The sequence below is a fragment of the Bufo gargarizans genome, chromosome 4, assembly GCF_014858855.1.
Source record: "Bufo gargarizans isolate SCDJY-AF-19 chromosome 4, ASM1485885v1, whole genome shotgun sequence".
Classification (NCBI taxonomy): domain Eukaryota; kingdom Metazoa; phylum Chordata; class Amphibia; order Anura; family Bufonidae; genus Bufo; species Bufo gargarizans.
In genome coordinates this window covers 478,047,660-478,074,483 of record NC_058083.1, presented here as the reverse complement: position 1 = coordinate 478,074,483, position 26,824 = coordinate 478,047,660, and the positions used below count along the sequence as shown (strand labels likewise).

Here is a 26,824-nt window from a genome sequence, read left to right as displayed (position 1 = left end):
ACTGAACTGGCAGCTTTGTCAGAACCAGAACAGTAGAACTCTTCCCTTTGCTGCTAGAGATACAAACCGTCCCTCGCCATCAGTACAGGCATGTGTTGACTGCTCCATATTCCACTTTAGGCCGATATTGGTGGCGGTGTACATTCCCCCACTGTACTCTAGCGAGATTCTGAAAATAATTCTAGCTTTCGCAGCTAAATACCCTAATGTACCCATTTTGTTGATGGGAGACTTTAATATGTATTTGGATAGGTTCCTTGATAAGTTTGACCCAGCTGCCCATGGTCCGGGTAGCTTCCCCCGTCTCACTGGCTAGGTTACTATCGGAGATTGATTTATGTGACCTATGGAGGGTTATGCACCAGGGGGAGCGGCATTACTCGTGCTACTCCTCCTCACGTAACTCACTGTCCGGGATAGACCTGGTGATTGGATCCCCATCCTTAATGACTATAACTCAGGAGGTCACTTACCTTCCCCGCAGCATTTCTGATCACACCCCAGTTCTGTTACAGCTGCGTCTAGGGACTTTGGAGCACAATCTGAGGCCCCTATGGCGTCTGAACCTGTTGTGGCTTCATCTAGTGGACACGAGTACTGCAATCTCTAGTACCATTGTAGGCTTTAGTCACAATATAGGGTCTGCATCTGAACCCATGGTATGGGACGCTATTAAGGCATATGTTAGAGGATTATATAGCAAAAGTATAAGTGTGCACAAGACCAAGTGCAGGGCTCTAACAGCAGAACTCTCTAATAGGGTTTTGTCCACGGAGTGTAAATATATCGAAAGTCCGTCACCGGAGAATGCAGCTGGTTGGAAGGAAGCCGGGCATAAGCAATTTTTTAAGACCCAGAAGTTTTTCACTGAGGGGGAGAGCACTGGTCACTTACTGGCTACTGTCATCAAAACACAATCTGGCCCCTCCCGTGTGACCTCTATTAGAAATATACAGGGGGACCTGGTTACTGGGGATAATGATATCTTGGGAGTGTTTCATGCTCATTTCAAGGATGTATATAAGTCTAAGCTGATGGCTGACTCGACACACAGATGATTATTTATCAGCCATATCCATGCCTACCCTCTCTGTGGAGCATAGACAGCTGCTTGATGGGAAAATCTCGCTGGAGGAACTTCAGAAGGCGTTGAGTTCTTTCCCTATAATGAGAAGGCGCCCGGTGGGGATGGCTTGCCAGGAGAATTTTACAAGAAACACCAAGAGATCTTACTCCCACATCTCCTTAATATCTTCAATGACTCTCTTCGGACTTACCAGGAAAGATTAAAGGACCTTAACATGTATAGCTTGGAAGAAAGACGAGACAGAGGGGATATGATAATAACTTTTAAATACATAAAGGGAATCAACTCGGTAAAGGAGGAGAGCATATTTAAAAGAAGAAAAACTACCACAAGAGGACATAGTTTTAAATTAGAGGGGCAAAGGTTTAAAAGTAATATCAGGAAGTATTACCTTACTGAGAGAGTAGTGGATGCATGGAATAGCCTTCCTGCAGAAGTGGTAGCTGCAAATACAGTGGAGGAGTTTAAGCATGCATGGGATAGGCATAAGGCCATCCTTCATATAAGATAGGGCCAGGGGCTATCCATAGTATTCAGTATATTGGGCAGACTAGATGGGCCAAATGGTTCTTATCTGCCGACACATTCTATGTTTCTATGGCATTCTTCCCAGCTCGAGGAGAGAGGTGACTGTGGTGGTGATCCCAAAACCAGGTGGATTCTTACCAGCCTAATTCCCTGTTGACCGTGGACATTAAAGTACTAGCCAAGGTCCTAGCTAATAGGTTATCAAGAGTCATTGATACGGTTATTCACGAAGACCAATCTGGCTTTATGCCTGGTAAATCCACATCAGACGCCTGTTCCTTAACCTTCAGTTGGGGGGGGAGGCGAAGGGGATGGAAGTAGTGCCGTGCTCTCACTTGACGCGGCCAAGAATTTTGATAGTGTCAAGTGGGAGTACCTTTTGGCAGCTATGACAAAAATAGGCTTTGGCCCGGTTTTCCTAAAGTGGGTGAAACTGCTTTATAATGAGCCCAGGGCTAGAGTCCGGGTCAATGGGGGCATGTCCCCGGCGTTGGCTTTAGAGAGAGGGACAAGGCAAGGCTGTCCTTTGTCCCCTCTTCTGTTTGTCATTGCCATAGAGTCTCTAGCGTGCCTGCTCAGAACTACACCACTAATAAATGGCTTTAGAAGGGGAGGTATAGAGGAGCGAGTCTCGTTATACGCTGCTGTATGTAGGAGAGCTGGCCTCATCAATAGACCCCATCAGATCTCAGATTTCTGAATTTGGCAAGCAGTCTGGGTTGCTTATTAATTGGAGCAAGTTGGTGATACTGCCGTGGTCCCCGCCTTCACAGAGTCTTTGTCTTACCAATCTCAAAGTATTGTCATCCTTCAAATACTAGTTGGGAGTTGAGGTGTCCACTAATCCACACAGATACATACAAGACAATGTAGTGCCACTAAAGCTGCTTCCCGGCATAAGTTGCCACTGTCTCTAGAAGGCAGGAGAAGTCTGATCAAGATGGTGCTAGAGCCGCAGCTCCTATATATACACTTCATAACTCACCGGTATGGATCCCCATGCATTATTTTTACAAAACCAAACACATTTTTTGATTTTTGGTGTGGAAGACTAAAAGAAATAGAATTAGATAAGAAACCCTGCAAAGAAACAAAGAATCGGGTGGTCTAGCAATGCCCAACCCTTTATTATACTTTCTCGCAGCCCAACTGCAGCATTTTAAAGGATGGAACTCGGCTGGGGGAGCGGGAAGAAATGGCAGATTAGTTGAATGGGCATCGGGAGGCTCCCCACCCCTGGCGGCCCTGGAAGGGTTAGTGGACCCAAGATTAGGATCTGCCTCAACTTTAGTGCTAATGCGGAAAGTGTGGGCTAAGGCTAAAGTGCTTCTTGGGGTCTCAGGACTTCTAAATATGTCTCCCATATGGAACAACCCTGTCTTACCAGAACTTTCCCAACTGAAGGCATTCTCCTTATGGGAAAAGAAAGGGATTTGGAACATTGGACAGTTGTACTCCCAGGGCCTCCTGCAGCAATTTCAGCAATTCTGCTTTGAGTTCGATCTACCCTCCAGTCACTCCTGTAAGTACTACCAGATAAGACACGCTTTAGATGCCCAATCCAAAACACTATCGCTGCATTATACATCCAGTCAGGCGCTTGACTCTGTGGTGGCGGTAGGATCTGTAAGGGGAGCTATCTCGAGAATTTATCAATCATTGCATGGGGAGTTTCTGAAGGCCTTTCCTCTTAGGGTAAAGGCACAAGGGAAAACAATGTTGGGAGTATTACTGATACTCGATGGGAGGAGATGTTGGCATTGACCCCAAGCCTATCCCTGAGGCTGGTTTGTTACATATAGTATGGAGCTGCTGTGCATTAATCTATAAAGTGTACAGTGCAGATTTCCCTCTTGATCCTTAAAAATGTGCCTACTCAGCATTTTTGAATCTGATCAACTACAGACGCCTATGATTATAGGAATAAATAGGATGTTGTACCAGGCACATAAAACACTGGCAGCCAAGTGGGCACAACCACTGCCTCCTGTTATAGCAGAAAACACAGCAAGACTAAATGTTGTTATAAGACTGGAAAGGGGAGTCTATCTCAAGCGAAACCGCCTCTCGAAATTTGAGGCTATTTGGGGTCCCTGGATTGATAGATCTGGAATCTGTAGTCCGTGGTTGGCACTTACTAGGGGACTCATGCATTCACAGTATGATACTAGGGAACCTGGATTTATGATATTGTGGTGTACACCTAAATCTAACTAAGGATGTGTGCTGATGATTGGGCCTTGCTGCTACCCCGGGGGAGCCCCTTCGCTCTCCTTCTCTTCAGGGAGCCAACCCTGAATCTTTACTTCTACTCTTCTTCCTGGATTTATGGCAGCCAATTGTTACCGTGATTGAAAAAAAGGGTTCTTCTGGTGCCTGGTCTCGATACCATAGCTTGTGAAAACAGCTGACTGACAGGGGTGGCAGGAGTTGGACCCCCACCAAACTGATAATGATGACCTATCCTAAGGATAGGCAACAATAAGAGAACCGCTTTATCCTGTAAGAATTTTTTCATTTTATAACATTACCGCTGCCACTTTCACCCTCAGACAGTAGGGATCCTAATTTAGCTGCTCCTTGAAAAGACACCCATTACCATCTCCCCCTATATAAACTTAAATCCTCAGTATTTTCCTTGCGGTCTCTTTTTCCCATTGATCTTCTGACCATAAAACATTCGCCAATTGATCTGTTCTGATCAGTCGGTGTAGCAGTGAAGGATTTGTAGTCATCGAGTCACACAATTTCCCACTTCAGCAGAACGTGAGGACAACATCCGCAGACTGAATTCTCCTGAGAGAAGGGCCATTTCTGGATGCCCTCAGCCTGGGAGACGTGCGTACAGCTGCAGTGTGAAGTTCTCTCTGCTGCATATTACCTGCTCTAGGGGAGCATTATGCAGCTTCTAGCTCATTTCATTTTCTGTGCCATATCCCGGCTGTAACTGTAAAACTGTTTAAGGCATTTACATGTACAATACGAGGCATTTGCACATTGCACCAAGGAGGCCACGGCGCCAACAACAGCAGCCTCTTCAACCAGCTGATTGGTGGGGGTGCCGAGAGTTGGAACCCCACTGCTCAGATACGGATGACCTATCCTGAGGACAGGACATCAGTACAAAACATTCGGAAAACCCATTTGACCTAGTAACATATTCTGGAGACATTCTTACCATGTATGACCTCTTGCTGTTTGATCTCGTGTGGTTTTAGTCCCTGTAAAATATCTCTGCTGACCAGCTGCTGCCAGTTGGGAGGATCCATCTCCAGGTCTAGATCATGGAGTTCATCTTCACTCTGAGTGTCTCCAAGGCCCAAGCTGTCCAATCTGAAATGCAGGGTCATGGGGAAGTTCATGTAAAGTACTCCTGGTACACATAAGGAGTGATTTTATAATAAGACTACATACTGTATGAATACAATAACATAGAAGCTGTGGGACGAACAAAAGGCCAAAAAGCTGGACCTGCTGAGGCAGCTTCACTCTAAGGTCATGTACATCTGTTTTAGATCTGCACGCGCATTTTACTAGATCCGCGGCAGAAATCCAAGGCTTACTTTTGTATTTCCGTTGTGGACGTGATGCAGCATGTCCGGAAAAGATCCTCACAATGTCCTGTTTTCATGCAATGGGATGCAACCTTGGCTTTGTAACATGACACACTTATCATTGCATGTAAATAGAGAAGCAGAAGCCATATTTCCGTGCTTGGGATGAGTACCATCAGCAGATTTGACAAGGATTTCGACCCAGAATCCAGGACGAAATCCATGTCAAATCAGACGTGTGAACAGACCCCAGTAAGGGATTGTCCAGATGGAGAAACTATATTAAAACAGGACCTGTCACGTCATCACAGAAATACATTTTATTTCTCCTAGTCCCCCCGGCATTTGTCTGCTATCGGCGCTGCTAGTTTCGGCGTCCGACAGCAGTGATCTGATGGGTGGTCCTCAGAACTCGGTGTGAATTCTTAAAGGAGCTGTACCATCCCAGCACTTACGGCATATTGCCCTGCATATACCATAAATCCCAGATAGGTGCGAGTCCTACCTCCAGAACGGGCCTTTCCCTCCTCCCCGTAGTGAAATGAGACCATCCATCCATCGCTATGGATGGAGTTCTGAAAATAGCCGAGCACTAGCTCAGCTACGGTATTTTAGGCTATCCCACAATCGGGGAGTGGAGAGGTGGCTGCACTTGTGCGCCTGCTCCCTATTCACTGCTCTCATGGCTATTTCTGGAAGTTCCACAGTAGTGGAGATAGAAAGCCTGCTTGTTTTTCTCTCATTTATTTTTTTTGCTTTTTTTAACCGCTCCATTACCGGAATGTTTACCCCCTTCCTTACAAGGCCAATTGTTTAATGTTAGCAATGAGCCAATCTAACTGCAAATAACTACGGTAATTAATTTCTGATCCGATCTACTTATCTGTTACCAATTTTCATAATAAGTTACAAAAGGTTTCAAGACAAAACATTTCTAAAACCATTACTTTATGGGTCCATTCACACGATGTGCTGCCCGGACACAGAATTGCGGACCCGCACTTCCGGGTCCGCAATTCCATTCCCGAAAAAAATAGAACATGTCCTATTCTCGTCCGCAATTGCAGACAAGAACAGGCATATTTTATTAGTACCAGCAATGTGCGGTCCGCAAAATGCCGAACGCACATTGCCGCTTTCAGTGTTTTGCGGATCCGTGAATGGAGCCTATGTTTGATCAGTGAAAATGGACACCGCTGGGCTGACCACCTATTTTTCTATTTCTGGTTCTATGGCACTGTACTATCAGAACAGATGTTGTACAGCACCAAAACATTAGAAACTCCTTCAAAAGTGACTATTTTATGTTGAACCCCCAAGATATTAATCTTGGAGAATTTTGGACATTTACATTTTTTTTTTTTAATGAAAAAAATGTTCATGCGTTTCTATATCTTATGCACAAAAAAAAAAACCTGCTATACTAAATATTGCTAAAAGGAATACCTATATTTTAAATGTTTTTATGAAAGAAAAAAGGAAAAAAAGTGTGTATGTAGTCTGCTACACTACTGTTAAATCTAGTAACTATAGCTATAACTTATTTTTTATACTTCACTTAATAAAAAAATTTTGCATACTTTTTTTTATTTACTTTACTACATTGCGACTGCAGATCGCAGTGTAACCAGACGTTTTTATACGTTGGGTCTTAGATAAGAGCTTAACCGCCACAACGTACAGTATATAGTCGTGCAGTGGTCTGCAAAAGTTTACATAGATCTAATCTGTCTACAAAACAAGCAGAAATGACTTACTTTCGTGAAAGTTTGGGGGTGCCATGGTCACTGAATCTGGTGGAAAAAAAAAAAAAAAAAAGATAATTAATTTCCACATAAAGGTCGGCCGCCCTGTGTAACTTTAAATATTTGTAAAAAAAAAAAAAAAAAAATTATAATAATAGTGTTTTTTGTCAAGAATCTTGCCATAATGGAGCTGCTGTGACATTTTTTACACAGAAAATGTTTAAGGTTTAGATTGTATCTCTCCATATAAAACACTGGTAACAGCAGGTGAAATCGCTAAACTATGAAGGACGTTGGGGGTTATCTATATTAGGTGAATTTCTGGCACAGATTGCGGCACAAAGTTCTTTTCACCGCGTTCTGAGACTATTTGCCAATCACGTAATGTCTACAAAAGTCGGCCGGCAGAAAATGGTTTAAATCTACACCAGCAAGGGAGCTGGCGTACATTTAGAAGCAGCGGTGGATACGCCAAAGTTATGTAGAGGCCTCTTCATAACTGCAGCGTATCCACCGCCAGCGCAGGCGCTTATTAAAACCGGCATCTAAAATGCTGGTCTTAATAAATGACCCCCTTTATATCCAACAGAACCAATTTACAGTGTTGACATTTGTACACAGGGACATCTACCACCGAGAGGCAGCAAAGCATAAGAAGGAAAACGTTCACAACTTTAGGTACCGATCAGAGTCTTTCACTTCTTCCTGCAGAAGGTCCAGTGGAGAAGACGGGAAGTCAAAGAGGGAACCGGAAGTCCGTGAACTTCCATCACAAGAGTCAGTGGAATGAGACCCGTCCGCACTGAATTTCATGCCTAGTAAAAGGGGGGGAGAACCATGAGTCTGTCTTGTCTGTATAGCTTTTTGAAAACCAATGGCGAGGTTCTGATAAATTGGTGGATCTGTACTCACCGCCCTCTGAATCCCGAGTACCATCTGGGGAGCTGTAAGCTGAGGCAGTATTAGGAGGAGGAGAAAAAGGACTGAAGGAAGAATCATGCCCATCCACAGAGCCACCGCTAAAACGCAGTCTGCTCTCTGCCGGCTCAGGGCTGCTGGATGATGAGGTTGATAAGTGCTTCGGGTGTTTCTGCATTTGCAAGGCTCTTGAAACTAGAAATACACAGAAAACGGTGTATTTTACCCTGAACATCATTTCCAGGATCACATACAGGACTAATATATGACTGCAGCAGCTTTAAAAATAATTGCCATGTATTATTGCTGTAGTTACAGAGTGTTACGCTACACAGCTGCATTCACAGACTTCAGAGCTGAAATCTCCCAAATGTCTGCATTCTAGGAAGCGTCCTCTTTACACTAGACACGGCACTGTCTTCTCATGTCAGGACATCAATGTCTGGTGGGCTGACCTCGCTATCCCATCGACATGACGTGAATGTGTCCTCTACTGTGCAGGAGTAGCTGGTGGAGAGGTTGCAGAAGGTGGATCTTGAGTTCAGCTCCTTCCATTAGGAGATTTATGAAAAAAGGCCACAAAAGGACAACATGCTGTAGGACCAGGCCAAACAACTAAGGCTACTTTCACACTGGCGTTCTGGCTTTCAGTTTGTGAGATCCGTTCAGGGCTCTCAAAAAAGGTCCAAAACGGATTAGTTTTGCCCTAATGCATTCTGAATGGAAAAGGATCCGCTCAGAATGCATCAGTTTGCCTCCGATCAGTCTCCAATCCGCTCTGGAGGCAGACACCAAAATGCTGCCTACAGCGTTTTGCTGTTCACCTGACGAAACTGAGCCAAACGGATCCGTCCTGGCACACAATGTAAGTCAATAGGGACGGATCCGTTTTCACTGGCACAGTAGAAAACGGATCCGTCCGCCATTGACTTTCAATGGTGTTCAAAACGGATCCGTCCTGGCTATAGAAGACATAAAACAACCGGATTGTAACAGAAGCGTTTTGCAGATCCATGACGGATCCGCAAAACTCAAGTCTGCCCGATACCCCTGATGAAGCCAGATTAGCTGGCGAAACATGTTGGGGGGGCGGAACTTAGGTTTTTAACTTGCTGACCCTACTGAGTCCTTACAGTGTTTTGTGTGCCTGATACCACAATATATGGTACCTTTAAGCCTATTTAACCTTGGTGTGTATTCCCCAGACATGGGGGTCAAGTAGTTATCAGGCACTTTCTTGATTCTGTCCATATAATTGGGATTATGATGTATGACTGAGCGGTGTTAGTGCACTCCCGCCAACTCATACACCGACGTGACCCTTTATATACAGTAAGCCTCATGGGGTACAGTGTTTTTAACCCTATAGGTAGCTCACAATAGATTTTTTTCTTTTTTAACATGAATAAGTAAAAGTTATGTTTTATTAGTCTGGGACAAGAGTGGTTAGTTAGCCGAGTAGGCAATAGTGTTTAAGCTTCCACAGTAATCACAGCAGGTCCCCCCCAACCTGCGCACTTCCACAGTAATCACAGCAGGTCCTCCCAACCTGTGCACTTCCACAGTAGTCATAGCAGGTCCCCCCAACCTGTGCACTTCCACAGTAATCACAGCAGGTCCCCCCAACCTGTGCACTTCCACAGTAATCACAGCAGGTCCCCCCAACCTGTGCACTTCCACAGTAGTCACAGCAGGTCCCCCCCAACCTGTGCACTTCCACAGTAGTCATAGCAGGTCCCCCCAACCTGTGCACTTCCACAGTAGTCACAGCAGGTCCCCCCCAACCTGTGCACTTCCACAGTAGTCATAGCAGGTCCCCCCAACCTGTGCACTTCCACAGTAATCACAGCAGGTCCTCCCAACCTGTGCACTTCCACAGTAGTCATAGCAGGTCCCCCCAACCTGTGCACTTCCACAGTAATCACAGCAGGTCCCCCTAACCTGTGCACTTCCACAGTAGTCACAGCAGGTCCCCCCAACCTGTGCACTTCCACAGTAATCACAGCAGGTCCCCCCCCCCAACCTGTGCACTTCCACAGTAATCACAGCAGGTCCCCCCCCCAACCTGTGCACTTCCACAGTAATCACAGCAGGTCCCCCCCAACCTGTGCACTTCCACAGTAATCACAGCAGGTCCTCCCAACCTGTGCACTTCCACAGTAATCATAGCAGGTCCCCCCAACCTGTGCACTTCCACAGTAGTCACAGCAGGTCCCCCCAACCTGTGCACTTCCACAGTAATCACAGCAGGTCCCCCCAACCTGTGCACTTCCACAGTAGTCACAGCAGGTCCCCCCCAACCTGTGCACTTCCACAGTAGTCACAGCAGGTCCCCCCAACCTGTGCACTTCCACAGTAATCACAGCAGGTCCCCCCAACCTGTGCACTTCCACAGTAGTCACAGCAGGTCCCCCCCAACCTGTGCACTTCCACAGTAATCACAGCAGGTCCCCCCCCCCCCCAACCTGTGCACTTCCACAGTAGTCATAGCAGGTCCCCCCCAACCTGTGCACTTCCACAGTAATCACAGCAGGTCCCCCCCCCCCCCCAACCTGTGCACTTCCACAGTAATCACAGCAGGTCCCCCCCAACCTGTGCACTTCCACAGTAATCACAGCAGGTCCCCCCAACCTGTGCACTTCCACAGTAATCACAGCAGGTCCCCCCCAACCTGTGCACTTCCACAGTAGTCATAGCAGGTCCCCCCCAACCTGTGCACTTCCACAGTAATCACAGCAGGTCCCCCCCAACCTGTGCACTTCCACAGTAGTCACAGCAGGTCCCCCCAACCTGTGCACTTCCACAGTAATCACAGCAGGTCCCCCCCCCAACCTGTGCACTTCCACAGTAATCACAGCAGGTCCCCCCCAACCTGTGCACTTCCACAGTAGTCATAGCAGGTCCCCCCCCTACCTGTGCACTTCCACAGTAATCACAGCAGGTCCCCCCCAACCTGTGCACTTCCACAGTAGTCATAGCAGGTCCCCCCCCTACCTGTGCACTTCCACAGTAATCACAGCAGGTCCCCCCAACCTGTGCACGTCCACAGTAATCACAGCAGGTCCCCCCAACCTGTGCACTTCCACAGTAATCACAGCAGGTCCCCCCAACCTGTGCACGTCCACAGTAATCACAGCAGGTCCCTCCAACCTGTGCACTTCCACAGTAATCACAGCAGGTCCCCCCAACCTGTGCACGTCCACAGTAGTCATAGCAGGTCCCCCCAACCTGTGCACTTCCACAGTAGTCACAGCAGGTCCCCCCAACCTGTGCACTTCCACAGTAATCACAGCAGGTCCCCCCAACCTGTGCACGTCCACAGTAGTCATAGCAGGTCCCCCCAACCTGTGCACTTCCACAATAGTCACAGCAGGTCCCCCCAACCTGTGCACTTCCACAGTAATCACAGCAGGTCCCCCCAACCTGTGCACTTCCACAGTAATCACAGCAGGTCCCCCCCAACCTGTGCACTTCCACAGTAATCACAGCAGGTCCCCCCCAACCTGTGCACTTCCACAGTAGTCATAGCAGGTCCCCCCCCTACCTGTGCACTTCCACAGTAATCACAGCAGGTCCCCCCCAACCTGTGCACTTCCACAGTAGTCATAGCAGGTCCCCCCCTACCTGTGCACGTCCACAGTAATCACAGCAGGTCCCCCCAACCTGTGCACTTCCACAGTAATCACAGCAGGTCCCCCCCCCCCCAACCTGTGCACTTCCACAGTAATCACAGCAGGTCCCTCCAACCTGTGCACTTCCACAGTAATCACAGCAGGTCCCCCCAACCTGTGCACGTCCACAGTAATCACAGCAGGTCCCCCCAACCTGTGCACTTCCACAGTAATCACAGCAGGTCCCCCCAACCTGTGCACGTCCACAGTAATCACAGCAGGTCCCTCCAACCTGTGCACTTCCACAGTAATCACAGCAGGTCCCCCCAACCTGTGCACGTCCACAGTAGTCATAGCAGGTCCCCCCAACCTGTGCACTTCCACAGTAATCACAGCAGGTCCCCCCCAAAACCTGTGCGTTTTGACTGTAATCACAGCAGGTGCCCCCAACCTGTGCACTTCCACAGTAATCACAGCAGGTCCCCCCAACCTGTGCACTTCCACAGTAGTCACAGCAGGTCCCCCCCAACCTGTGCACTTCCACAGTAATCACAGCAGATCCCCCCAACCTGTGCACGTCCACAGTAGTCATAGCAGGTCCCCCCAACCTGTGCACTTCCACAATAGTCACAGCAGGTCCCCCCAACCTGTGCACTTCCACAATAGTCACAGCAGGTCCCCCCAACCTGTGCACTTCCACAGTAGTCACAGCAGGTCCCCCCAACCTGTGCACTTCCACAGTAATCACAGCAGGTCCCCCCCAACCTGTGCACTTCCACAGTAGTCACAGCAGGTCCCCCCAACCTGTGCACTTCCACAGTAATCACAGCAGGTCCCCCCCAACCTGTGCACTTCCACAGTAATCACAGCAGGTCCCCCCAACCTGTGCACTTCCACAGTAATCACAGCAGGTCCCCCCAACCTGTGCACTTCCACAGTAATCACAGCAGGTCCCCCCAACCTGTGCACTTCCACAGTAGTCACAGCAGGTCCCCCCCAACCTGTGCACTTCCACAGTAATCACAGCAGATCCCCCCAACCTGTGCACGTACACAGTAGTCATAGCAGGTCCCCCCAACCTGTGCACTTCCACAATAGTCACAGCAGGTCCCCCCAACCTGTGCACTTCCACAGTAATCACAGCAGGTCCCCCCAACCTGTGCACTTCCACAGTAATCACAGCAGGTCCCCCCCAACCTGTGCACGTCCACAGTAATCACAGCAGGTCCCCCCAACCTGTGCACTTCCACAGTAATCACAGCAGGTCCCCCCCAACCTGTGCACTTCCACAGTAGTCATAGCAGGTCCCCCCAACCTGTGCACTTCCACAGTAATCACAGCAGGTCTCTCCACTTCCCTTTCTCTCTGTCTGGCTAGGGTGATCTTATTTGTTCCGAGATGAAGCTAGAGGCCATCAGTGACTGCATACAGCTCCATGCACTGGGATATCAAGTGAAATACATGTGATGAAGAAAGCAAGACCATGGCATTTTTTTCGCATTGCCATGGTAATCTGGTGCCTGGTTTTGTCCAGCTCTAGATATAGTAAAAGCTCGTACTTCAATGTGAGCTTCATAGGGAAAACAATAAGTGAAGGAACAGCCACTTACTTGCATTACTGTCTTGCCGGCTTGGTCGTCGTGGAGGACCTAAGATGCTGGACAGCCCTCGCCGCTTCCACTTTTCCTCTCCTTCTTTATCCTTCTTCATGCTTTGCTGCAAATAGTTAAAAAATACAAATTTAATTTGGTTAAAAGGGTTGTCCCATCTCACTGCTACTAAGACAAGATGGGACTAAACTCTGACCACCAGGTGGCCGGTTAACAGTGGATCGGGCCGGTGCTGCACTGTTTCAGTAGTTCCCATTGCAGTACAATGAGCGCTACTAAAACAATGGAGCGCCGGCCCACTCCGCTGTTTCCCGGCCTTAGTTACAATGAGATTGGACAACCCCTTTAACAAGCAAGCGATATATAGCTGCTTTTATAGATCATACACTTTCTACAATGCAACACGGCGAGTGGACAATTTTCAAATACATTGTGGTCGCAGACATATAACCCCTTAGATACTGTGATCAATTGTGACCACAGGATCTGACGCGCATTCTCCGAGAGCAATGCACTCCAGGGGCCCACAGGCTTCACTGTACTGTGATCGGGGGAAACTGTTTGTTTGTGTTAAAGGGGTTTTCAGGGATTGTAATACTGATGACCTATCCTCAGGATAGGTCATCAATATCAGATCGGTATTAGATTTTTCTGGAGCATCTATTCTTTTGACTCTGTGCTGTCCATTCCTCCTGTTAGAAGTTTATGAATTGCTAGTAGTTTACAATGAAGATCCAGATGGACGTTACCAGTTGGGGTGTGTCCCTGCACAGTCTGACACCATTCAGTGCTGCCAGTGTCCGACAGTGCAGGGACACACCCCAAATGGACATTTATTGCAAACTGCCGGCAATTAATTCATAAAATTCTAGTAGGAATCATGGAGGAATAGCACAACATAGAATTCTCTGAAAAGATGCTCATATACTCGCACATATACCTGCATGTCCAAACCTCTGCCGACAACCGATACAGGAACCTAAAGTTACGTTCTCCTTGAGGCTGTACCTTAATTTTTGGTAGGAATCCAATACGTCCGCGTCTCTGCTCCAGGAGTCTCGGCTCTTTCACTTTCACGCCAAGGTGCTTCATGTAGGTCAGGATAACGTACTGTATAGTGCCGCTGCACACACAAAAGCAAGAAACGGAATGAGATCCCTGCACTCGTGACCGGATTTTTGTACTTTTAATAAAGAGGCACCCCGGTCCTATGTAGACAAATCGTATTCATAGCAGAATGAAAAGTTCTGCAGCTTTCAAATATGCTTTCCAGGTAAATGAATTAGATTTTCAAGATATCTGCTTCCTGACAGTGAATGGAAATATTCTTTAAATAAGGGATGCTTAACCTGCGGCCCTCCAGATGTTGCAAAACTACAACTCCCAGCATGCCCTCTCCCGTCTAACAGGACCAGGCACTGTAAACGTGATCACACCTAGCCCTGTCAAAGTGCAGGGGTGTGGCAGTTGCAGAGAGAGCAGAGCCTCTAGGTGTAATGGTAACGCCCCCGTTGCTCCTAGAGGCTCATTTGCATATATTAATCATTTTTCTCACTAATGCGGGCACATATAAACATGGGACCAACACAGATGCCTTCAGCTGCCAAGTGCACATGTAACAGGTCAGCCAGTGTCATAGGGACAAAACTGCTGACAGATGCACTTTAAAGGGGCTTTCTGGAATTTTCATACTGATGACCGATCCCTCAATATCAGATCGGCAGGTGATCTGACTGCCAGCACCCCCACAAGACCGCTGTTCGAAGAGGCTGCAGAGTTCCATGAGCGCTGCAGCTACTTCCTAGGCCAGTGATGTCCCGTTCATCGGTCACATGGCCTAGACACAGCTCAGTCCCATTTAGGTGAATGGGACTGATCTGCAATACCAAGCACTGCCACTAGACAATGTACGGCGCTGTGCTAGGTAACCTGCAAGGAGGCCGCAGCGCTTATGGGAGCTCCGGTGAGCACTGTGGCTTCCTCAAACAGTTAATCAGCAGGGGTGCCGGGTGCAGGACCCCCACTGATCTCATATTGATGACTTACCTTCTGGATAGGCCATCAATATGAAAATCCAGGAAAACCCCTTTAAGGCCACCCCTTGAAGTGAGAATAGAGATCCCTTCAACTGTAATCACAGCAGTGTGCAGTCTGGGTGATCTACACCGAAGCCATAGAAGAAAGGATTCTTGTAACCGATCGGCAGTGGATAAAATAGAGCGGCAAATGTCCAGAACGTCGCTGACACATTGCAACAGCCCTCCGCTGTGTGAGTGGTGCTAGTGCAGGATAGGGTTTCAGGTGCGGACATTAATGAATGCTCCCAATAAAGCCTCGTGCACATTTTTCATCCGTGCGTTATCTGCATTTTTTGCAGACGGCACACTGACCCATTCATATCTACGGCACCATGCACACATGCAGCTGTTCCGCACATCGTGGACGAGAGAGTAGGTTTTTTCTACTGATGGGAGCAAGGAAAAATGCAGAATGCACGTGGAAGACATCCGTATTCTGCGGATCCGTGGTTTGTGGACAGGAATACGGACGCGGCTGTGTGCACAAGGCCGGGCTGACAGTAAGGTCCTGACATCGGCCAATAGCCAGCTGCACACACAGCAGCATTCCACAAGGTGGGGTTCAGTTTTTTTAATCATTTTTATAGTTTATTTATTCTGTGAATAAAAATTATTAAAACAATAAAAAAGGATAAAAAACAAAACAAAAAAAAACACACCCAAAACATAGAATCTGGGGATAAACAGAGGCAAATCAGACAAAGTTTTCATGATTTTTCCCTTTCCCATCCTCCACACAAATGATGCAGCCTCCAACGGTAAAAGTACCAATTACACCCGGCACGGCGCAGCACAGGCCGTTATTTCCCTTTTCATCTACAAGACGTGACCCCGAAAACAGATGCAGCGACCTCTTCATACTGGAACAGGGAAAGCAAACCAACGAAGCGAAGAATCCGGGTGGAATCTTATCATTATTCATTTTATTCTTAAAATATTAGATGATCAGAACTGAAGACAAGACGACCTTCTATAAATATACACACAGCAGAATATCGGTAATGTCATTGAGGTCACGCTCACTGTCACAGCTAAGATTCCAATTAAAAGCAGCTGTCCAGGCATGAGGACATCAGGCATGGAGAGACGCAACTAAAAGATGGGTGGTCGGGATGTGCAGGCGACCGACACCCAAAGAGAACTCCATGAATTAGGAGACATCCGGTCCGCCCGTCTTTAGGCCGTATTACACTGGCTAATAATCGCTAACATGAACTCTCGTTCGCAATCCTCCTGCAGTGTAAGGCTACTTTCACACTCGCATTTGGTGAGGATCCGTCATGGATCTGCACAGACGGATCCGTTCAGATAATACATCCGTCTGCATCCGGTCAGAACAGATCTGTTTGTATTATCTGTAACACAGCCAGGACGGATCCGTCTTGAACACCATTGAAAGTCAATGGGGGACGGATCCGTTTTCTATTGTGCCATATTGTGTCAGTGAAAACGGATCCGTCCCCTTTGACTTACATTGTGTGTCAGGACGGATCCATTTGGCTCAGTTTCATCAGATGGACACCAAAATGCTGCAAGCAGCCTCCAAAGCGGAATGGAGACGGAACGGAGGCAAACTGATTAATTCTGAGCGGATCCTTTTCCATTCAAAATGCATTAGGGCAAAACTGATCAGTTTTGGACCGCTTGTGAGAAGTTCGGGTTTTGTAGATTGTATTATTTTCCCTTATAACATGGTTATAAGGGAAAACAATAGCATTCTTAAAGGGACACTGACAGGGCCAATAAGCATATTGAGGTCTATATATGTGACTACAGGTCTTATAATGGGTATTACAATCATATAAGTATCCCCCCTGTCCACATTATACATACAGTAAACTTTAAGTTTTATAACCTGCTCCAAGGTCTTCAATCTGCCCAAGGGGCGGCGTTTCACCTCTCTTGCGCCCAGCCAGCCTCCCCAACTGCCGCTTTGAAGCGCCGCCCAGCTCATGAATATTCAGTTTGCTATATAGTGCCATATATATACCTCAATATGCTTATTGGCCCTGTCAGTGTCCCTTTAATACAGAATGCATAGTACAATGGGGCTGGAGGGGTTAACTTAACTCACCTTAATCCACTTGTTCGCACAACCGGCATCTCTTCTTTCTTCAGGACCTGGGTAAAGGACCTTTGATGACATCACTGCGCTCATCACATGGTCCAGTACAAGATCCATAACCATGGTGATGGATCATGTGACGGACCATGTGATGAGCGCAGTGACGTCACCACAGGTCCTTTTTCTCCTGCATAGCAAAGAAGACAGAAGAGATGCCGGCTGCGCGAACAAGTGGATTAAGGCGAGTTAAATTATTTGTTTGTTTTTTTTAACCCCTCCAGCGCTATTGTACTATGCATTCTGTATTAAGAATGCTATTATTTTCCCTTATAACCATGTAATAAGGGGAAATAATAATGATCGGGTCCCCATCCTGATCATCTCCTAGCAACCATACGGGAAAACCGCACCGCATCCGCACTTGCTTGCGATTTTCACACAGCCCCATTCACTTCTATGGGGCCTGCGTTGCGTGAAAAACACACAAAATAGAGCATGCTGCGATTTTCACGCAACGCACAAGTGATGCGTGAAAATCACTGCTCATGTGCACAGCCCCATAGAAATGAATGGGTCCCGATTCAGTGCGGGTGCAATGCGTTCACCTCACGCATTGCACCCGCACGGAAAACTCGCCCGTGTGAAAGAGGCCTAACACCGCTGCCGACTGCCCGATGGACGAGCTTGTTTATTGGGCAATTCAGATTTTTAAGTGTGCTAAAAATCTGTGCTTGCTGGCGGAAGATTGTGCCGGCACACCATTAGACCAGGAGCGCACAACCTGCGGCCCTTGATATCATTCTGTGTGGCCCCAACCATCTGGTGACCGACATGTATGTCTATGCCTTGTGGCTGCTCACATGCACTTGTCATGTATTTTCCCATTAGATGGGAGTCCTGGAGGTGTAACCAGACATTTATAGTATATACTGTATGTACAATGATATAAATACAGTATTTCAGTTGTTAATACCCCTTTAATTTCTTTTTTCCGGCTCTTGACGTTGGTTCAGTGTGACAATGTGGCCCCCACCTAGAAAATGTTGTGCACCCCTGCACTAGACAGTACGGGGACGAGTGATGGCATAGTGATCGCTCCTTCCCGCTGCATGTAATAGCAGCGGTCTCCTCCGCTAGCGAGCAGGTGATTGCCGGTAGGGAACGCTTCCTTCCCGACAATCGCTTGCTGATCTGCCTTTCTAATACAGGCTTTACAGCCGTGCCCGATATCAGACTGGTAAGAAGAATAGGCCTGGACTTAAATGCCCACTCTGTTGATAATGATGGCCAATTCTCAGTAATCAACATCAATATCCCATCATTGGGGGTTCAACACACCGCAGTCCCACCGATCAGATGTTCAGGACTACACAGCTCCATCCACGATGTAGTGGACAGAGCTGGTAACTGCAGCGCGGCTCCCAGCGAGGTGGAAATCAATGAAGTGCTAGAAAAGCGCTTTAAGCCTGGGTGGTCTGGATTAGAAAACCCATTTACAAATACCTTTTGGAACAATTAGGGAAGGGCGTGTCCCCACTATGGTATTTCCATCAAATAGACAAGAACAGGGAGCGGCTACCAAGAGCATCTTGCGCTGGAGGAACTGTAACATCTGCGCATTTATTTCAATGTTGGCATTGCAGGGAAACAGCAGATTTTTATTTCCTGGCGTAGATTATGGCGATCTCAGGAGCGGGACACCCTCTCAGCTGTCTATGTTCAGGAGAATATGAACTAAATGGACAACCCCTTTAACTATTACCAGAGTGCTCCCTTAATCAAGGCCTCCTCAGCACTGGGAGCATCAGGGAAGTCCTGGAATTACTAGGATTTGGAACCTAGCTTGGAGCACCACTGGTGGGTGATCTGTCAGGGATCCAGGTCCTCCCCGACACTGTACCCTCAGATGCCGCCTTAATACATTATCGCGGCATCTGAGAGTAAAAACAGTAAAAAAAAAAAATGAAAATAAAAATCATACTTATCGCCTCCATTTGCTCGCGACAGGCCGGCACTATCTTGTTTGAAGATCTTGCGCGGCCCGTGGTGACGTTTGACGGGACTTCGGCTGAGATCTTCAATCCAGATGGGGGCGGCTGGCTCGTCGCGAGCAAATGGAGGAGGTAAGTATGATTTTTAGTTTTTTACACTTTCAGGTTAAATCTATTCGCTACCACGAAGCACAAGGAAATTCGGCTTCGCGGCAAATCGAATTGCACTTTGTTGGATTCGATTCGCTCATCTCTAGTCGTAAAAAATAGAGCGTGAGGCAGGGGGCCACCTACTCCGAACTTTTGCTAAAGGGGATCCGTCGCATCTCCAGGCATATCAGTCTTAGTAAATTATTGTGCAGCATCTATTCTTACGGCTCTATGTCGTGCCGTTCCTCTGTTAGATCTACTATAAGTTTATGAATGAATTGTAGGCTGGTTGTGTCCCTGTGCAATCAGTGACGGGCTGTGCAGGGACACACCCTTTTGACAATGGTAACCAGGGGCGTAACGATTGTGGTCGCAGAGGGTGCGACCGGACCTGGCGGGGGGGGGATGCCCACAGCCACGCGAGTGCTTTTAATGGCCGGTCGGGACCTCTCTGAGGTAAGTATTTTATTTTATTATGTATGTGCACACCGGCTTCATACTGGGGGGGCACCTGGCACTACTCTGGATTCAGAAAGGGGGGCTCGCGCCAGCCATATGAGGGCAGGGGTACTGGCAGTCTGGCAGCAAATAATTCATTATATACAATGGAATATATACAGTGGAAAAGGGGGGCAAAATGGAATATATACTGTAAGAGTGGGGCAAAATGGAATATACAGTGGAAAAGGGGGGCAAAATGGAATATATACTGTAAGAGTGGGGCAAAATGGAATATATACTGTAAGAGTGGGGCAAAATGGAATATACAGTGGAAAAGGGGGGGCAAAATGGAATATATACTGTGAGAGGGGAAATATGGAATATATACAATGGAAAAGGGGGCAAAATGGAATATACACAGTGGAAAAGGGGGCAAAATGGAATATACTGTGAGGGGGGGTAAAATGGAATATATACAGTGGAAAAGGGGGCAAAATGGAATATATACTGTGAGAGAGGGGGTAAAATGAAATATATACAGTGGAAAAGGGGGGCAAAATGGAATATATACAGTGGAAAAGGGGGTAAAATGGAATATATACAGTGGAAAAGGGGGCAAAATGGAATATATACAGTGGAAAAGGGGGGCAAAATGGAATATATACAGTGGAAAAGGGGGCAAAATGGAATATATACAGTGGAAAGGGGGGCAAAATGGAATACACTGTGAGGGGGGTAAAATGGAATATATACAGTGGAAAAGGGGGGCAAAATGGAATATATACTGTGAGGGGAAAAATGGAATATATACTGTGAGGGGAAAAATGGAATATATACAATGGAAAAGGGGGCAAAATGGAATATACTGTGAGGGGGGTAAAATCGAATATATACAGTTGAAAAGGGGGCAAAATTGAATATATACAGTGGAAAAGGGGGCAAAATTGAATATATACAGTGGAAAAGGGGGCAAAATGGAATATATACAGTGGAAAAGGGGGCAAAATGGAATATATACTGTGAGAGAGGGGGCAAAATGGAATATATACAGTGAGAGAGGGGGCAAAATGGAATATATACTGTGAGAGGGGGCAAAATGGAATATATACAGTGAGAGAGGGGGCAAAATGGAATATATACAGTGAGAGAGGGGGCAAAATGGAATATATACAGTGAGGGGGCAAAATGGAATATATACAGTGAGGGGGCAAAATGGAATATATACAGTGAGGGGGCAAAATGGAATATATACAGTGAGGGGGCAAAATGGAATATATACAGTGAGGGGGCAAAATGGAATATATACAGTGAGGGGGCAAAATGGAATATATACAGTGAGGGGGCAAAATGGAATATATACAGTGAGGGGGCAAAATGGAATATATACAGTGAGGGGGCAAAATGGAATATATACAGTGAGGGGGCAAAATGGAATATATACAGTGAGGGGGCAAAATGGAATATATACAGTGAGGGGGCAAAATGGAATATATACAGTGAGGGGGCAAAATGGAATATATACTGTGAGGGGGCAAAATGGAATATATACAGTGAGGGGGCAAAATGGAATATATACAGTGAGGGGGCAAAATGGAATATATATTTTATATGGTAACAATAAAAAATGTAATATCTACCTCTTCTATTTAATATTGTACTACAACTCATTCAAACCTATAGTGGGGATGGGGGGGGCCCAATTCAAAGTTTGCCCTGGGGCCCATAGCACTAGTTACGCCACTGATGGTAACAATCAGTTGGCAATTCATTGTAGTAGGAATAATAGAAGAAGGGAATAACAGAGTCATAAGAATAGATTATTACATAAGAAATGAAAGTAATTACTAAACTAGACATCAGGAGAGGGGACAGGTCCTCTTTAGAGGAGTATGGCGAGGCACACAAACCGCAATAAACCATTCCTAGCTCCAGACATGGTGCCGTGTGCTCCTACTCGCTTCCCTCTGCGGCTATGACCGAGCTATGGCACTTAAAGGGATACTTTTCATAATAAGGAGGCTCGTGCCCCGGATTTAGAGGAGAAACCGGAGAGATATTTGAGCAGCCACAATCTATGAATTAATAGTGTGGCGGTCCATCCCTGTACTGCACATGCGATCGAGAGACTTCACGTCCAGGCGCGACTACCTCTTCACTGCCTGGCCCCGTCAGTCAGTGGTGAGGATGTGGCATGAAGGCATGTTATAAAACATCAATTTTCTCAAGAAGGCGGGCAGCTAGGAAGATTGTCCAGCGCACGTGTCGGGTGACACGGTTTTATTGTGACGTATCTGATGACAGAACCAATTTGGGACGTATAAAAGGTATACCGCTAGGATATGTCATCAATGTCAGATAGGTGCAGGTCATACTTCTAGAGAACAGAGCCCCCAAAGTGAAGGAGAACACACTGCGCATGCACGGCATGCTCTCCATTCACCAGTATGGGAGTTCCAAAAATAGCCAAGCGCTGATTCAGCTGTTTTTGGAAGTCCCATAGTGACAAAGGAAAGATGGACACGCAGGCGTACCTGTTGTCTGTTCACTTTGGGAATCCCCTTCTAGAGAAAGGAGCTGGTCCCAGAATTGGGACCCACGCCTATCTGACATCGGAAGCATATCCTAGCAAGATGCCATGAAATGTCCCAGATGGGAATGACCCTTTAAGGGTCCTGATAGGCACAGGGATTTCACATCACCTCACCCCATCATGCTCCCTGCCGCTCCATTCATTCTTCATGGGACTGTCGAAGATAGCCGAGTACAGCACTTGTCTATCTCAATCAGTTTGTTATCTCCTATCCTCTGAATAGAGGATAACTTTAAATCTTGGAACAACCCCGTTAATGCCACCCTTTTGACATGTCAGCTGAGCCACTGAGACACTACACTGGCTTACACAGAAGGTAAATACTTCTGTCCCACGTCCCTACATAATGCTGTCCGCAGTTTAGCATGGTCAGAACGGCTGACAGACTCCCTTTAAGGCTACGTTCACATGTTCGGTATCCTTGATCCGGCAGACTGATTTGGCACAAATGGCAGCAGTGCAACTTTTTTTGGCCGTCCGAAACCGAGCAGTTATGCAGGAAAGTGGCCGGATCACCACCGGACTCTGGACTTGGAGGTGACCTGTAGAATCCGGCAAAGCCAGATCTGGTGAAATCCGTCAGGGTGCTGTCTGCCAGAGAGAGCAGGCTGTCAGATCGGCTGATGCAGATGTGAATGTACCCTAAGAGACTTTGGGAGTCATTTATTAACCTTTATAGGCCTATATTAGGTGTATTTCAGCGCAGATCTGCGACTTTTCCCCGCTCACGACAGGTCTAAAAAAAATTAACGTGGTGTGGGCAGGGAAGGGCCGGAGGGCCCATCTCATTCATCTTTTTCTAAGTCTGGTTTAGGCGTTGTAAGCCAGCTAAGGTGTTCTAAATCACCTAAAAGAAGGTCATATGACTTAAAAATGGAGCAATAGCATACCGAAACTGCCAAATTATGCAGTAACCAAATTACAAAACCACAGCACTTCATGGTAAAACAAGTGCAGATTTGCAGGGTGGTAATTGGCCGCACACAACATCTACCTGGGACCCCAGCATTAGGGCTCATGCACATGGCCGTTGCCCCGCCTTGGCCATATTGCGGCCCACGTGCGGCAGGTCAGCAATACACTTAAATGGGTCTGCAACCCAGAGATGCGGTGCGGAAGCACAGAACGGAACACCACAGAAGCACTACAGAGTGCTTCCGTGGTGTTTCTGGTCGTGCCTCCGCACGGCTAAAAAAGTTGTGCATGCACTACTTTTTTGCGGTGCGGACCGTCGGATGCGGATCGTGGACCCCATTCAAGTGAATGGGTCCGCGATCCGCATGCGGCTGCCCCGCGATCTATGCCCGTGCATTGCGGACCGCAATTTGTGGTCCGCAGCACGGGTACGGAGCCCTTACGTTCGTGGGCATGGGCCCTTACCAGAAAGAGAGAGACGTTTTAAATCCATCACAAACACCAAGGAAACTTCAATTTGCCAATACAAATCTAGAGCTCAGCTGAAAGGTCACGCTTTTAAAAGATTCCTAAACTTTTGTAAAATTAAAAGAATATTTGACTACAAGTTTTACAAAAACTGTGGCAAAAAAAAAAAAAAAAAAAACATGCAAGCACAATATAGTTGTTCCTGGAGACTAGGTACTCTTTTCATATGTGCAGGCTGAGTGCAAGGGTTAAAAAAATAAATAAATCTCACTTGTCCGTGGAGTTCCAGTGCTGACCTCCCTTCTCCATTTCTAGTCCCCACTGCCCCGGAAATATAATGTGCCTTCTACATGCTCCTCACCACTACCTGCCAATGAGCGGTGGAAGCGGTGATGTGCCCTGTCTGCCGACACCACCACTGAGGCCATTGATTGGCCATCAGCGGTGATGTGTGTGCATGTCACACTTCCGGTCCAGGGGGGACTGAAAGCAGAGAAGGCAGCTCGGTAATCGAATGGGAGCGCCAATGACTGCTGAGACTTTAACCTCGGCACTCTGCCTGCACCAATAAAAAGGAGTTCCTGATCTGGGAGAAATCCATTAAAGGGGTTCTCCAGGGTTAGAAAAAGATGGCCGCTTTCGTCCAAAGACAGCATCACGTCTGACCACAGGTTGTGTGTGCTCCGATTTATTTCGATGGGGCTGAGCTGCAGGGCCAGACATCTCCTGGACAGGTGTGGGGCTGTTTTTGGAATAAAGCAGCCATGTTTTTATAATCCTGGACAACTCTTAACACCTTCAGGACCAGGCCATTTTTAGCAAATCTGACCAGTGTCACTTTATATGGTGATAACTTTAAAACGCTTTTACTTATCCAGGCCATTCTGAGATTGTTTTGTTATCACATATTGTACTTCATGACAGTGGCAAAACTGAGTCAATAAATGTCATTTTTATTTATAAAAAAAAAAAATAAAAAAATTTACAAAAAATTTGGAAAAATTTGCAAATTTAAAATTTCTCTACTTTTATAATAGATAGCAATAACTCAAAAAATTGTTATTACTTTACATTCCCCATATGTCTACTTCATGTTTGGATCATTTTGGGAATGCCATTTTATTTTTTTGGGGACGTTACAAGGCTTAGAAGTTTAGAAGCAAATCTTGAAATTTTTCAGAAATTTTCTAAAACCCACTTTTTAAGGACCAGTTCAGGTCTGAAGTCACTTTGTGAAGCTTACATAATAGAAACCACCCAAAAATTGCCCCATTTTAGAAACTACACCCCTCAAGGTATTCAAAACTGATTTTACAAACTTTGTTAACCCTTTAAATGTTCCTCAAGAATTAATGGAAAATGGGGACCCGATGGCTAAGGAGAGGGAGCGCAAACCTCCCATATGCTGCGGTCAGCGCTGACCGCGGCATATGAGGGGTTAATCCACCGGCATCATCACCGATGCTGGTGGATGCAGCACGGATCAGGCTGTCAGTAACAGCCGGATCCGTGATGCTGATAGCAGCAGCGCACATGGGCACATGGGGAGGGGGGGGGGGGGGAAGGACCGCAGGACGAGAATGCTCTTCCTGGGGCACAAAGTACCGGCCATTTAGGACTAGCAGTCTCGTCCTGGGTCGTTATGCTGTTAAGAAAGCTGCCAAATCTTTTTATGACAAACGGTAATGATGCCACGTGCTTGCATGTGTCTAATGAGAGCCACCAAGAAACTTACAATTTTTCATCTTCAGGGGGCTGCGATGACATTCTGCAAGAAAAAAAAAGAAAAAAAAATAAATATTCACATTTAAAAGGGTACTGAGAATAATGCAACTAAGGGCTCATGCACAAGGCCGTATGTATTTTGCTGTCCGCAAAAAATACGGATGATGTCAGTGTGCATTCTGCATTTTTTGGAATGGAACAGCCGGCCCCTAATAGAACAGTACTATCCTTGTTCGTGATGGGGACAATGATATTTTTTTTGCGGAATGGACATATGGAAACGGGATGCACACAGAGTAACGGACACGAAAAGAAAATGAGTTTGTGTGCATGAGAGTAAGGCTCCATTCACTAATCCGCAAAGCCATTCCGCATTTTGCGGAACGGAATTGCGGACCCATACATTTCTACACTTCAGGGTCTGCAATTCCGATCCTGAAAAAAATAGAACATGTCCTATTCTTGTCCGCAATAGCGGACAAGAATAGGCATATTCTCTTAGTGCCGGCAATGTGCGGTCTGCAAAAATGCGGAACACACATTGCCGCTGTCCGTGTTTTGCGGATCCGTGGACCCCAAGTTAGACACTGTAGAGAAGGACTTGACCGTCTCTCACCAGGACAGCAATTGTAAAGTGAACCTGTCACTGGATTATAGAAACTAGACACAAAGCTGAAACAGACAGCTTTCAAAGGGGAGTGTTTAGAAGTTATAACCAGGGGCGGCCCGGCCATTGACTCTACAGGGAGATTTCCCAGGAGGCCGCCTGAGCCCTTCTCATGTCCGCCAGCTCAGTACATAACAATGTGATACAGGTGAATACTGCAGCGAGGGTGGCAGTATTATGTGCTGCACTATGGTATTGCTGCCCCTCCTACTTCTGTTATTTCAACCCGCCTACAACATGGGGCCACATTTAGTTTTAGTTTTTTTTCCAGGACCACTTTAAGTTCCCAGTCCACCTGTGGTTATAAAACAGCGTACTGTATGTAAATACCATGAGAAGAGTCCAGTGGTATCTGGCGCACATGCAGTGAAGTACGGAGCGCTGGCCACGACTCCATCCACGCATGTGCCAGACACTGCTGGACTCTTCTCAGGACTCTGGTCACTGACATGCAAGAGGCTGTAGTATGATCGGTTTCCTATAACGGAGGCCTGTCTCAAACGCTCAGTCTCAGGGAGCCCCAGAAAGGCATGCACTCTTTGCAGAGTCAACCAAACCCATGTGGCAGCAGTCATGGCACTCTACGAGTCCGACACTACAGGGGTCTGTACTGGTGAGATCCATTAAAGGGGTTCTCTACCTTTTGATCGGCGAAGGTCCGACACCCGGGACCCCCGCCAA

At 46.9% G+C, this 26,824-nt stretch overlaps 1 protein-coding gene across 2 annotated transcripts in view; it reads right to left on the bottom strand.

The window, feature by feature from the left end:
- The window catches only part of ARHGEF12 (Rho guanine nucleotide exchange factor 12), a 216,996-nt gene that overhangs the window by 82,280 nt on the left and 107,892 nt on the right, over window positions 1-26,824 (bottom strand). For both annotated transcript variants that reach the window (XM_044292558.1, XM_044292557.1), the window contains exons 19-25: window positions 25,487-25,519; window positions 14,062-14,176; window positions 13,054-13,159; window positions 7,827-8,027; window positions 7,597-7,729; window positions 6,927-6,962; window positions 4,794-4,948 (exon numbers count right to left, since the gene is read on the bottom strand). In XM_044292558.1, the coding sequence (XP_044148493.1) occupies window positions 4,794-4,948; window positions 6,927-6,962; window positions 7,597-7,729; window positions 7,827-8,027; window positions 13,054-13,159; window positions 14,062-14,176; window positions 25,487-25,519 (779 nt within the window). The remainder of the gene's footprint in view (window positions 1-4,793; window positions 4,949-6,926; window positions 6,963-7,596; window positions 7,730-7,826; window positions 8,028-13,053; window positions 13,160-14,061; window positions 14,177-25,486; window positions 25,520-26,824) is intronic.